General features: G+C 33.5%; 1 protein-coding gene across 11 annotated transcripts in view; it reads left to right on the plus strand.

The window, feature by feature from the left end:
* Positions 1–14600, plus strand: part of MIA2 (MIA SH3 domain ER export factor 2) — an 88640-nt gene that overhangs the window by 48421 nt on the left and 25619 nt on the right. For all 11 annotated transcript variants that reach the window (XR_010659208.1, XM_065906983.1, XM_065906985.1 and 8 more), the window contains 8 exons: positions 3885–4007; positions 6076–6196; positions 7668–7714; positions 8460–8550; positions 10953–11091; positions 11737–11838; positions 12854–12914; positions 13530–13565. Coding sequence is in view for 10 of the 11 variants with exons in the window: in XM_065906983.1 (XP_065763055.1) it covers positions 3885–4007; positions 6076–6196; positions 7668–7714; positions 8460–8550; positions 10953–11091; positions 11737–11838; positions 12854–12914; positions 13530–13565 (720 nt within the window). In the remaining variant the exon portion in view is untranslated. The remainder of the gene's footprint in view (positions 1–3884; positions 4008–6075; positions 6197–7667; positions 7715–8459; positions 8551–10952; positions 11092–11736; positions 11839–12853; positions 12915–13529; positions 13566–14600) is intronic.

The raw sequence follows: 14600 nt of genomic DNA on the forward strand, positions 1-14600 counted from the left end.
CAAATAGCGTTTAGCACAAATTTTCAAAGCCAGATTGTAGGAGAGCAGAGAAAACCATGACAGTTATTGCAGCTAGGGGCCTAAAGACAGAAGCAGTTACTTAAGGTGGCAGATATTGTAAGGATTTAACTTTTATCTTCTTCCTCCTCACACATGTAGACATTGCCACATACCCAAACATATTTCCTCTCCTACTGTTCTCTCAATACAGTTAGAATTTTTCAGTGGGAAATTTTTTAAAATTATAACATTATTTATAATTTTCTAAACTTGTTCACAGATAAGTCACATGATGTGCTCTGATTACGTATTCTGTTTCACTCAACTTTTTATTTGCCATAGAGTTAATAATTGTCTTGCTTCTTTTATACCTATCTGTAATTTATCTGTATTTCCATCATAAATGTCTCTTTTAGAGATTATGTAAATATTTTGTTTATGTGTGCAAAGGCTTTGGTTAATCTACTAATTTCATTTTTTTCCCTGAAGCAGTACTTTCTGGGGTCTTCCATCCTAGTTCAGTAGGAACTTGTTCTCTAGGTCTGTTATAGTTCTGCCATTCTGAGATTTCACTTCTCCCCGTATCCTTTGACTTATCTGTCTTCTGTGTTGGATCTTCTATTTCTTATGTCCTGTGTGTGCTTTATGTGGTAAATTCCCTTGATTATCTTCCTGAGGAAAAGTATAGGAGGGAACTTTTTAAGAAGTTTCATGACTTAGAATGTCTTCTCTCATACTGCTAACATTTTGGTTGGATACCTTCTGGGTTCCAGTTTTTCTTTTCTTGAACTTTTTACATTATTGCTGTATTGTCTTCATTTTCCAGACTCACTTGTAAGAAGTCAAGTGCTGTTTGAATTACTGAACCTTTTTTGTGACCTACTCTTTTCCTCTGTGGAAAATTTTAGTATCTTTCATTATTTCCACTTCTCTGAAATTTCACAATGATATGGCTTAGTGTGGGTCTTTTTCCATATATTTGTTGGATACACACTGTCTAGAAACTCTTGATTCAGCTCTGGGAAATTTACTGGAATTATTTCATTCATTTTGGGGTGTATTTTGTATGATGTATGAAATTATTTTAAAATGTCTTTTTTGGTTTCTTTATGACTATGAAACTTTTGTTCACTTATTCTTTGATATTTTTTACTTGTAAGAATTCTTTGTTGTTTTGCTTATGCTTTTTACTGGTTTCATGGATGCAATGTCTTACTTTGCTGAGGATGTCATGTTTTTTTCCCCCTACTCTTTTTTGATTTTTTTTTTTTTTTTTGGCTGAGTTGCCTTGTTTTCTTTGAGTTCCTTTGTTTTCTGTTTTAGTCTATGTCTTTTGTCTAAGAGTTTCTTTTTTTAGATGTTTGGTGATTCATGGGTGTCTATTTATTTAATAGTAGGGGTCTCCAAATCTAGTTGGAAGCCCTGTGTGTGTTTCTTATGGGACTTTCTGCATAGTAATCTGGCTAGGGTTTTTCTTTGGAGGGTGTCCAGATGTTGGTATTCAGAGACAATTTTCCACAGGGATGAGTCCTCCACAGTTCCTACTTGGGAGGTATAGGGCTGTTGGTGAACATTGAGGTAAGTAGCTTAGTGAGGTAAGGAGCTGGTATCTCACTGTTCAGTAAATCAGTTTTCACTTAATGCTTTTATGCTTACAGCTTATTACTCACACCTTTACCTGGGTCAGGTGTCCCAGAGTTTCAGATTCTAGCTCTCCAGAGAATAAAACCCTCCAGGCTTTTGCCAGATGTCTGTGTAAGTGTGTGTGCACATGCATGTGTTCGTGCATGTAAAAGAGGGAGAGAGGGATGAACTGAGAATTAGAATGTTTGTATGTGTGGGGAGAACGTGGGGTTTTCTCTAACTGGTTTTCATACAGACTTTTGAGCAGTACTTCTCTTTTCATTCCACTTATAAACTAGTACATGAGCCTTCCTGGTTTGTATCAAGTCAACACTGCTTTTAGACTCTACCATCTTCTGCCTTAGATTTCAATTGTCTGGTCTATTACTATGCTTCCATCACTTTCCACTTCTGGAACTATCTTTTTCTTCATCACATTTGTCTTTTTCCTTGTGGGTTTATGCTTTTTTTCCCCCCTTACACCTCTTTACTGTCATCTTAGTAGATTTTAGGAGAAAGTGGCTGGTATCAATACATCCTGTGTTAATTTTGCCATGTTATCAATATAGTCAAAAATGACCTTCTGTACATTGAAAATATTTCATCCAAATTGTCTTACTCTTTATAGCTGCTTTAATCTAACTCCTTTTTGGTCATCAGAGTTTTTGAAATAAACTATTCTGTATGCACTGACTCCATGGTCTAACACATTCCTTCTTTAACCTAATAAGACTGCTTGCTTTGTATGCAGTCTCCTTAGTAACTCACTAAAGATCAGCCAGTCACCAAATCCAAGTTTTATTCTTCAATTCTTATTTATTTTTAATCTGTCAAATTTGTCTTATTTTACTAACATACGTGGAGAAGGACTAGTTTTTTGTGTGCTAGGGAATATGCTGATGAAGCCTTAATTTTGCAGGGAAGCCCAGTAATTACTATTTAATAAAATAGAGTTTTAAAGATTAAATAAAATTGGCCTTTTTTCCATAGGCTGATTGTTTTGTAAATTACTTGCTGATTCTATTTTTTGGGGGAGAGGACCTGTTTTTCTTACTGACTTCTAAAAGCTTTTTGCATATTACAGTTATTAACCCTTTGGTATATATAAATATTTCTTTCTAGTTACTTGCTTGTTTTTAAATTTTAAATTTTATTTTTGTTATTTTTTGATTTTTAAAACCTTAAAATAAGCATTATGTAGTTAAGTTTATCTTATATGACCATCTTTACCATTTATTCATGTTGAGAAATTCTCCTCTGTAAACGTCTGTACAGTAGAAGATTGTTTATGCAGAATTTGATCTATTCTATATTAAGGGTATTTCTGAAGGTTAGTTAGCCACAAAATGGCCCATGATTAAAAAAAAAAGATTAATATAAATGAGGTATGGCATGTTATATGGGATATAAAGAATGGCAAAAAATGGCCAAATCTAACAAGTGTGTTTGTCTCAGAAAGCTTTTAATTTGATATAAATTTATCATGTAAGTAGTTGAAGAATGTTAAAGTGTCTGTTATTTTACTTTAAAACCCATGTTTTAAAAGTTCTTTGAAAAAGGGAGCCCTTCCTTCCTTCCCTTCTTTCCTCATTACACTCCTTTTTTCTCGCCTTTCTTAGCAACACATTGTGTTGTATAATATTTATTAGTGGTGCATGTGTGTTCAGTTGCTAAGTTGTGTTGGACTCTTTGCAACTCCGTGGACTCTAACCCACCACGCTCTTCTGTCCATGGGATTTCCCAGGCAAAAATACTGGAGTGAGTTGCCATTCCTGTCGCCAAGGGGTCTTCTCAACCCAGGGATCAAACCCAGGTCTCCTGTGCTGGCAGGCGAATTCTTTACCACTGAGTGACCCGGGAAGCCTCTTTATTAGTGGTGCATCTAGGTATATATAAATAAGTGCATCTACACCTGAGTTTGATACAAGAATATGAGTTACTCTACTTTTTATGAGGTTCTATTAATGATACACCTTACATACGTAAGTGTGAAAGTGAAAGTCGCTCAGTCGTGTCCGACTCTTTGTGACCCCATGGATATACAGTCCATGGAGTTCTCCAGGCCAGAATACTGGAGTGGGTAGCCTTTCCCTTCTCCAGGGGATCTTCCCAACCCAGGGATGGAACCCAGGTCTCCCACATTGCAGGTGTATTCTTAACCAGCTGAACCACAAGGGAACCCCATAAATAAGTGTACCTGTGCATAAATATGATGAGATAATAAGATTTGCTTTTCTTTTCCTTTGGGGTTTAAATTTTAGCTTTTACAAGAAGCTGAAGAATTGAAAGAACAAGTGAATGAGCTTAATAAACAGAAAATAACATTTGAAGACTACAAAGTACATGTGGAACAAGTTCTGTGTGATAAAGAAAATCAGATTAAGGTAAATGGCCCTGCTGGTTTAATGACTGAGTTAAGCTAGAACTTTAATTGTGAAATATAAGAAATTTTGTTTTTAACAGCTTTTATTTTGAGGAGATTTGAGGAGATGTACTTTTTGGCAAACATTGCTAGTTGTACTGTGTTTTTATTCTTGTTGCCAAATGTTCTTTGAAAACTTGTAGATTTATAGAGTGTGTGTGTATATATATATGTATATATATGTGTATATATATGTGTGTGTGTGTATGTATACACACATATATGTATTCCCCGTGTCCTTTTTTCTTCTCTCTTCTATTTTAGCCTAGCTATTTAATGAAGAAAGACAAAAGACTTTGGATTTTAGCTTTTATCTTAAGATTTCCATCTTTTTTTGTTGATGAGAAGAGTTAGAAAGAATTTTATAAATTGGACAAATGAAGTTCTATGCATTGAATATAAATATGAATATCTTTAATGCCTAGATTAACCAGTATATGTACTTTCACAGAGATGAATATTTTAGGTAAATCTAGTTGCACTTTAACTCCATTAGGAATAAAATAATTGGTATTACTGTTAAGATTTATTGATTTTTTTTCCTACTTCTTATCTCTCCCTTCTACCAGTTTTTCCTGCCTACACTTTTAAATCTTACATTTTTAAGCTGCAAACAGATACTCAAGTGTGAATATTAACTAATAAGATGTACAACTAACATTCTGTAACCTGCACAGTGAAGTGGATGATGTCATCTTGAAAGCTATACATTTACACTATTTACTTCACTACTAAGGATGTTTTGGGGGCTTCCTCAGTGTCTCAACAGTAAAGAACCCACCTGCCAGTGCAGGAGACGGGGGCTCGATCCCTGGGTCGGGACGGTCCCTGGAGGAGGGCATGGCAGCCCACTCCAGGGTTCCTGCCTAGAGAATCCCATGGACAGAGGAGCCTAGAGGGCTGCAGTCCATGGGGTCATAAAGAGTTGGACACGACTGAAGCGACTTAGCATACTTGCAAAGATGTTTTCACAGTTCCATCATTAGGATTTGTATTTGTAATTTGGCATATTGTTTTGTTTTATTTTTTCCTAAACTTTGCTAAAAGACTTGGGACTCTTCCTAACAGAAGAAGAATGAGGTGTTAATCTCAAGCTCTATTCAGAGCTGTAGGCCATGATATTTGTGCCTGGAACTCTCAAAAGGGAGGAGATTGAAGGGTGGAAATTGTAGAGCAGAATCAGTCTTTTAGGTGTGTCCTTCCACAGAAATACATGGAATAGTCTCTTTTATTCTCTATAGTGTAAGAAAATCTTTAAGAAAATTCCAAAAGAACTATAGCAAAGCCTCTAATGTTGCAACTCAGATTCTCTTTTACAGTTTCTTTTTCTTTTTGTCACTTATGTCAGTTGATCTCCTCAGCTAGTTGTTTACTTGAATAAATTGAATCTGTGAAATCTCTTTTTTCATATATCATGTACTTCACCTGGGGATTTGTTTGACTTCACACAAAATTTGTTCTCATGTTAATGACTGCTCTTACTGTGGCAGTGAGAAATACCACGTAAGAAATCTTGTTACTGTATAGTCATTGATACATTTAGCAAAAATGGGCCATTACTAGGGATTATATTTATTTGATTTGGGCTTCCTTGGTGGCTCAGATGGTAAGGAATCCACCTGCAATGCAGGAGACCTGGGTTCGATCCCTGAGTTGGAAGATCACTAGAGAAATGAATGGCTACCCACACCAGTATTCTTGCCTGGAGAATTCCATGGACAAAGGTGCCTGGTGGGCTACAGTCCATGGGGTCATGAAGAGTCGTACCTGACTGAGCGACTGACACTTTGCGTTTTCACTTTTCATGTTTGATTTAAGAGTAACCAGTTGTTACTTTTAACTTGTAGACCTTAATAGTAAATAAATGTTAGTTTTTGAGAGTATTTACATATTTTATGCTGGGTAGAGAGTAAGAGCTCATGTACTTTTATCTATGTGGGTTGATTTTTAGACTACAGTTATGCATTCAGAGGTTGTAAAGTCAGCATAAGGCATTACCCTCTTTTCTCCCCCCTTTGGTAAATGTCAAGTCTCTGACAGAGCGCTTACGAAAGATGAAAGACTGGACTGCTGTACTTGGTGAAGACATTACAGATGATGATAACTTGGAATGGGAAGTGAAGAGTGATTCAGAAAATGATGCATACCTAGGTATTAAGTCATAACTCATCTTCTTTTACTGGAAATGATGACTGGCTCTTGTATATCCTTTTAGTTCCCCATGTGCATAATACTCTTTATATACTCATGTAATATTCTTTTTGTCTCTCACTATCCCTTATGGTTGTTTCAGCTAAGATAGCTCCATTTCAGTAAATCTTTCTTCAGTGCCTCAGATAGACTTTCAGCCTTCCTCATCTCTGTTCTTTTTATGTGTTGTACATTATAGCAGTCTTTGGCTTCCCTGGTGGCTCAGTGGTAAAGAATCTGCCTGTAATGTAGGGGACCACCTGCAAGGCGGGAGATGTGTGTTCGATCCCTGGGTCAGGAAAATCCCCTGGAGAAGGAAATGGCAACCCACTCCAGTATTCTTGCCTGGGAAATCCCATGGACAGAGGAGCCTGGCGGGCTACAATCCAAGGGGTCGCAAGAGTCATACATGAGTTAGTGACTAAACCACAACCACGACCACAGCAGTCTTCACATTGCATCATAATTCTTTCCATGCCTATTTCCCCCTGTACTGTAAGCTGATCAAATGGATGGGTGAGTAGTTGGAAAATTGAGTGTTATGTAAATGAATGCCTTAAGATGCATTTCTTTAGATGGTTCATATGGTGACAGTACTTTAATTTTTACCAGCCCAAATTCTGTTGCCATTGCTGGTTGCAGTTTGAAAACTCAGCAGAAGTTAGGTTCCCTATAGCCACTTAGTGTGTTTTCAGATCAGTTCTTTTGACTTTGAAAGAGAACATCTTGTTTTGATGTAGACTCACAGAAAATCATAAGAACAGTGCAGAGAGGTCTCAGGTATCTTCTTTGAGTTCCCCCCAGTGATAGTTTCTCTGACTTTTGTAACCTTTCTCTTTTCTCTCCCTCCATCCTCTGTGTCAGTAAAAAATGTGTTAAGGAGAAGGTGTGATTTTTTTTTTAAAGATTTTCTTTGATGATAACATTAATGTCTTGGAAGAAAAGTACACTCCAAAGTAAAGACATATAGTTCTGTTTGTACTTTTTTACTTCTGCTTTATCTTGTAAGAAATAATTATTTTTCTTTTTTTTAATTTTATTTTTTTTAGAAATAATTATTTTTCTAATGAGAAAACTCATGTTTAATGTTATTTTAATTTGGAATATAATTCTGGTCATATTTTGTCTGATGAGGGATTCTAAGAGTAATTGAGACTGTGGGCTAGATTTAGGTGATTCCCAAATGCTTATTTTAACTCTGTTTTTAGAGTTAGTGGTGAAGAACCCTGTTACATGATACTATGATAATTCCATTGCTTTTTTTGTTTAGCTTCCTTGGAGCAGGTCTGAGGCCACTGTGCCTTATAGTAAATTCTTTATTGTAGCAAGGGATTATAAAGCTCTAGTTGAGTGAACTAATAAAATCATTTGGCTGTCTGTTGTGGCATTGTACTGTTTTATCAAGTTATTATGTTTTTGTTTTTCACTATAGATAATCAACCAAAAGGAGCTTTGAAGAAACTGATTCATGCTGCTAAGGTTTGCATTACTACATAAGAATATAGAGAAACAGATAAAGCATGGATTAAATCCATATATCCTAGTAACTGTTTTAAATGTCCATTTTATAGTTACCATATAAGTGACAGAAGTTTTAGAAGTGATCAGAATTTTCTTCAGTTGCTTTTTAATTTTTTTACGGTAACTAGAAATTCATATTGTTAGTTTTTAGAATTTATTGTAATAAAAATTTTCAAGGTGTGCACTCATTTCTTTGGATAAGGACTATATTAAGATTGTTTACTACCTATTTTCCCATACTTTTCCTCTTTCAATGTTCTTCATCCTCTGGTCTCAGTGTTTTCTAATATTCTATTGCCCCATATCTTATCTTGAGAAGTAGGTACTAGATTCATTTTCTTGTGATTTATCCCTACACTGTTTCATCCTAGTAGTGGTATCTTGATCTTTATTGGTCTATGTGAAGTTTCAGTAATGTAACTTGAAGGTTGCTTTGATCAAAATTTATGTGCTGAAAGCAAACAGCTGCTGTTCAAGCATTGGTCACTGACTTCTTTATTCCTATTTTGAGATTTACATGTGTTGATGACTTTGCTAACTTTCTAAGATGGAAACTCCATTGTTGGCTTCTGTAGTCTGGGCAGTAATTCATCGGAGTGTAAAAGAGCTTCAAAGGATTAGGATGGTATATTGAGATTTTTGTTTGTTTTGGTATAATTGTTTAATGTTGCTTTTTTTCTTCTCCTTCTCCCATTCTTTGAAGTTAAGAGCTTCTTTAAAAACCCTAGAAGGAGAAAGGAACCAAATTTACACTCAATTATCTGAAGTTGATAAAACAAAAGAAGAGCTTACAGGTAGATAATCTATAGACTTACAAAGTTTCTCTAAATAAATATGTCTTCTTATAGAGAATAGAACATTAATTGAATCAATTATGGGGAGATACAATTTGATTTTTTTTTTTTACTTTTGTTTGTTATTTGTGAAAAGTTAGTCTGAGTTTTTATTGTTGGTAAAGTCATATCGTTTCCCCCATATTTATATAAAATTAATGACATTATTAAAAAAACGTAAAGCGGTACTTTCAATTTCAGTGTCAAATATTTGGTATGGTTTTAGTTATTAAAAAGTAACAAATTAAAACTTAGTTAAAAAAAACTTTGTTAATTGCAAATTTGATTTTTAGTAGTGGTACTTCTATATTTTATAGATCTTTTTATGGTACAGTTTTTTCCTCTAATGTCCTTGCATAGTATATTAACATATATGGGAATGATGTTAGACCTGTAGAACAGATGTTTTTTTTCATTGAAAAGATTGTTTTTTTAATTTTGCTGATAGCGTTTTTTTTCCTCAAGTGAACAAATACTGTTATGTTCCAAAATTTTAAAAGTTGATGTAAGGAACATTCCATATTGTAAAAAAAAAAAAAATTCAGCATAACTGTTAGCATAAAAAAACGATGGAAGGATATTCTCGAATGTCAGCCATGATTCTCTTTGAATATGGGTCATGGACAGATTTCTGTTTTCTTTTTACTTATCTATATTTTCAAAAATTTCTAAAATAAGTAAACTGGGTTTATAATAAGACATTTTTTGAAAAGGTTGAACCACCAAAGATACAGATTATTTAAAAAATTATCATTGCCCTATTCACATGGTACTGGTAATTCGGTTATTTTTGAATTTTGAAAAACATTACTATTAACTTAAAGTTTTGCTAATGTATAGTACTAAAAGCCATGGGATATTTACAAGAGGAAAAGATATGGAGCCTACTTTCAAGGAAGCCCTATTTTAGTACATTAACAGGCTGTCAGTGAGGAGCTGTAGTAAGTGCTGGGATAGTAAGGAATTTGCTCACCAGTTACCCCATCACTTAATATGGTATCTTGGCAAATTACTATTTTTCTAAAACTAGTATTTGGAGACTTTGTGTCCCTTCTTGCAAATCTTTCTTATTTTAGGGAGTCATGAAATATAAATTTCTATAATTGATCTTCTATTCAGAACAGAAAGGTTTTCTTCTGAATTATTTCTCCTCTGACCCTGTCGTTTTTGGTAATCCTTTACAGTGCTATTTTAAGATACAGAGGATTTGAAACAAAATAGTTACGGTAGAAGTGAAAAAATATAATGAAAGTTTAAGTGTTGGTTTAATTTTTTTTTTAAATAGAGATGATCCAATTTTAAAAGAAGTAATATCCAACATGAATGTCAGTTAAGTGACTTAAAAATGGCTTGTTAAGAATTATTAAGATGACATGGCAATGGCTTAAGGCCAAAGGTCAGCAAACTTTACTGATCTAGATTTTAAAATTTCTTGGAAAGACAGATGTGGACAATTTTCTGCACATTTAATCATTTAATGTTAATATTAAACTGTCTTTTTGGTGTGTATATTTAATTAGTAGATGTTTTAGAATAATTATATAACATTACATAAATCAATAAAATTCTAATGATTGTTAGTATGGTTTTGGAATTGTCCTGTTTAGGCAGAGTGAGTTTTGCCTTGTTTCAAGATTTGTGGTATGATCATGATTCATGCACATTTTTTTGGGAGATGTCACCTTAGTCTTATGAATTATGTTATGTTGAAAGAGAAATAATTTGCCTAATTAGTGTATCCACTAATTATTTTATAATCATAATTAATTAGAATTGTTTAATTTTCATTGATGATTCTTGTAGGTTGAAACAAAGCTAAAGTTATTACTTTCCTTTCCAGTCTTGATCTGGTGTAAGCCAGCAGGACTTTGGGGCATTCATTATGAGAAGATCCAAATTTCCGGCTTGATTTTTATCATGTATAAAAATTTTGGCTTAAAAAGAGGCTGGGTAGAAGTATTAATGGGTAAACTTTACTAGGGTAAAAAGGATGCATTATTAATCATGTGGGAGAGATTCACAGGAAATATTAAGCTAAAGTATTTGCCTTCAAAATCCTCATCACCAAAACTTTGAGAATTTTAGTGACTTTTGTCTCCTAGACTGAAAATTAGATGCTAGAATTAGAGTACTGAAGGTTTTAGAAATTTTTTGTAGGAAATCCTTAAATAATAAAAAAAAATTATAATTTATATAGCTCTTTAACATGTTAAAAGGTATTTAGGCGAACAAAATATCAATTTTCTGTCAGAAAGAATTTAGTTTATTAATAATTAGTTTTTGTAATTTTTATTTTTATAAATATTAATGTGTAGCTCAAAATATTTGCTCCCTTAATTGTGATTTAAAAAATTTTTCTGTAGAGTGTATTAAAAATCTCCAGACTGAACAAGCATCTTTACAGTCAGAAAATACACAGTTCGAAAGTGAAACTCAAAAACTTCAGCAGAAACTTAAAGTAATGACTGAACTATATCAAGAAAATGAAATGATACTTCACAGGTAATAAATTACGTTGGTCACTCCATTGAGTGGCAGATAAAATAGCTTAAAGACATTTTGCTTTCAGCTTATGTGATTATTTAGGCTTCCCTTGTGGTTCAGCTGGTAAAGAATCCACCTGCAATGTGGGAGACTTGTGTTCGATCCCTGTGTTGGGAAGATCCCCTGGAGAAGGGAAAGGCTACCCACTCCAGTATTTTGACCTAGAGAATTCCACAGACTCTAAAGTCCTTGGGGTCACAGAGTTGGACACCATTGAGTGACTTTAACTTTCATTATGTGGTTATTCAAAGTTCTTAATTTATGATTGGGTTGCATCTCATCAATTTATTTTTTTAAGAAAGTTATTTGATTTTGAAACATTTTTTGTTCAGTGATGAAAATATAAATGATAATGGTGAACTCTTAAAGCTTCTGTATTAGTAGTACTGTATTGGATAAGGTGCTTTACAATTTGATTCTATAATATTAAATTGCACACTCAGGTACATTTGTTTTTTTCTTACATGTGATGTTTTTATTGATATTTACAGGTTGCTTTATGGGAAGCAGTAGAATAAATCACCAGTTGTGATATAATTAAAAATATACCATTGGTTATTTTATGACATACAATAACAGAAATAAAATACTTTTTGTTTTAAGGAAATTGACAATGGAGGAAAATTACCGGTTAGAAAAAGAGGAGAAACTTTCCAAAGCTGATGAAAAGGTCAATCATGCAGCTGAAGAGCTGGAGACCTATAGGTATGAATATATTTCACCCCTTTCTTTTTGAGGTAGGAAGGGTATCCATACAAAAGCCCAAAAGCAGAAAAAAATAATAGAGTAATCAAAAAAAATCCCCCATAATTTTATTATTTTTCATTTAGATGTCTTGCTCTTATGCGATTATACAGAAAATATAAAAAGGAAAAAAGTTTTTCTTTTACTTTATGTAATTCAAAATCTCTTAGAGTAGTTGGATTTGAATATGGGCAATCCTATTATGTTAAAGTTAAGAACTTTGTTAATGTGACTAATTTTAAGGTCTTTCCTCTTTGGTTCACATGGGGAAGAATGTATATAATATTAATCAATTTGAGCAGTATGCTGCAAAAAGAATAAGCCTTAATTAAAGTTATGAAGAAGTGTTTATAAGACCATAAATCTAGTTTTTACCTTAGCTCAATCCTTACTGAAATAATCGATCCTAAAATAATAGAAATAATAAAAACCTAGAGAAAATAAGTGACAAGATTCAGCAGTACTCCAAATAGTTGTGATACTTCATTTTACATTAGGAAGAGCAAGCTTGAATTTTATGCAAAAGTTTTTAGTCTTCTAAGGTCTTTTTATAGTCTTATGAACCTTAAGTCTTTTTAGTCTTATAAAGGTAATAGCATTTTCTTTCTCACAGATCTTTAATTTCCTAGAGTTCTATTAAGACACTAGACATCTGAATACATCTCCCAATATGCTTCTTAGAAATGAAAATGAGCCAGTATTCCATCTAAATCTTGTCATGATTTTTGTTTTAGGTAAACTCACGTAGTAGTATTCCTAAAGCTTACCTAATGTTTAAATTATATCAGGAAAAAAATATGCTTTACAACCTTGCAACTAAACCAGCAACACCAAAGGTGATGAACATGTGGAGTTCTAGCATTACATGAAACAAAGCAGTCTAGGTGTTAAATTACTTAATATTTTCAGTAGAGAGAGTGTGTTCTGTCATTTCTTAGTTTATGTTAAGAGTAGAATGATTGTTTGTTCTTTATAGAAAGCGAGCCAAAGATCTAGAAGAAGAGTTGGAGAGAACTATTCATTCTTATCAAGGACAGGTATGTGTGTGTGTATGTGTAACTTAAAACAGTGGTGATTTGTTTGAATTCATATCTGTTTTGATGCAGGAATATAGTTAGTCTCTTGAGGTTTTGCATGTGGTGGCGGAACATTTCTAGGGAGCAAAGATTCTGGGACAAGAGACATTGTTTAAAGTTGCTATGTGAACTACTGCTGATTTGGGAATTTGAGTTGCATAAATAAACAAACATATATCAGCATTAGGGTCATATATATATATATATATATGTATGACCAGTCTGGCTAGTTGTTTCTTAATTGGTACCTCCTATTCATGGGGTCGCAAAGAGTCGGACACGACTGAGCGAGTGAACTGAACTGAACTGAACTGATTGTAATTGATTATTGTGTAAAACAGAAATGTGCTAGACAAAAATTTCAGTTGTCTTAACATTGTTTTTGTTTTAGAAGTGTAATAGAGTAGATCATATATATATGAAAATTTGCTTTAAAATAATACTTGCTGACTTTTTAGAGATGATTGAGTTATTTTTGAATTTATGAGTTTTGTATTAAATCATAGTGGTAGGTATGAATGTTTTTTACAGAAAAAAATAGTTATTAGTAGTATTTTAATGACTTTTCTTTTTCAGATTATTTCTCATGAGAAAAAAGCACATGATAATTGGGTAAGTATTAGATTTTCTTAGGCTTTTTTGTCAAATTGTTCTTTTTCCTAATTTAGATGAGCAGTGTAAAGGTACACTTTTATAACTAAGAAAAAAGGTGGTGTATAAAGAAATCAGTTTCTTTTAATTTCACCAGTAGTGGAATTACATCCCTTATGAACTAAATACTTTGTTATGATACAGTTATTCACAAAATCTGATTTTTCCTTCTCTGCTTTTAGCACATTACTTCTTTGCAAGGAGCTTTACTCTTTGGGGCTTATACTCTGGGGGAGGTGAGGCAACGTTCATGGACTTGTTTCAGGCAGTGGATTGCCAGCTAATTACTTGTGGACAAATTTTTAAAATTCTCTGGGCTTGTTTACTCATCTGTAAAACAATGGGACTAGCTGAAGTAATAATCTAAAGCCCGTCCTAGTTCTAAAAGTTATATTAATGTAAATCAGGTATCTGATTCTCTGATTTTTAATTACTTGTTACATATTGAAAAAAAGACCTTCACAAGACCTTCACATGTCAGTGTTTTGGAGGAACTATATGAGAAAGTGATAACTATATAGATTTTGAGTAATGATCAGGATGGTCTCTCTAACATGAAGAACTGTTGTTAACAGCTGGCCTTTGAAGGACTTGCCCCTCAAAGTCTTCAAGGGGAAGTGATTTGCACAGTAGGTGAATAAGGGGTCTGGAGTCATCCTGTCTTGGTTGCTATCCTGGCTCTATCACTTACCACCTGTTCCTTACCTAAAGACAGAGATATTGCTAGTATCTATTTCACAGTTATTGTGATGACATTAAATAAGATAATTCTGATAGCCAAGTACCTGACATATAGTAGGCATTCAATAAATGTTAACTGTTAAATTATCACTGTTGTACTGAAGCTTGGAAGATATTTTTGTTTTTAGGCATGGATGTTTCTTGGAATGGAGATTTCAGCTTAGAGTAAGAAATTAGATAAGTTGAATATCAGGATCCTTCCCAATTTTGAACTTTTATGTATATGCTTCTGTAATATTTGTTATTGAAATAATA

The sequence above is a fragment of the Muntiacus reevesi genome, chromosome 15, assembly GCF_963930625.1.
Source record: "Muntiacus reevesi chromosome 15, mMunRee1.1, whole genome shotgun sequence".
In the NCBI taxonomy this organism is placed as follows: Eukaryota; Metazoa; Chordata; class Mammalia; order Artiodactyla; family Cervidae; genus Muntiacus; species Muntiacus reevesi.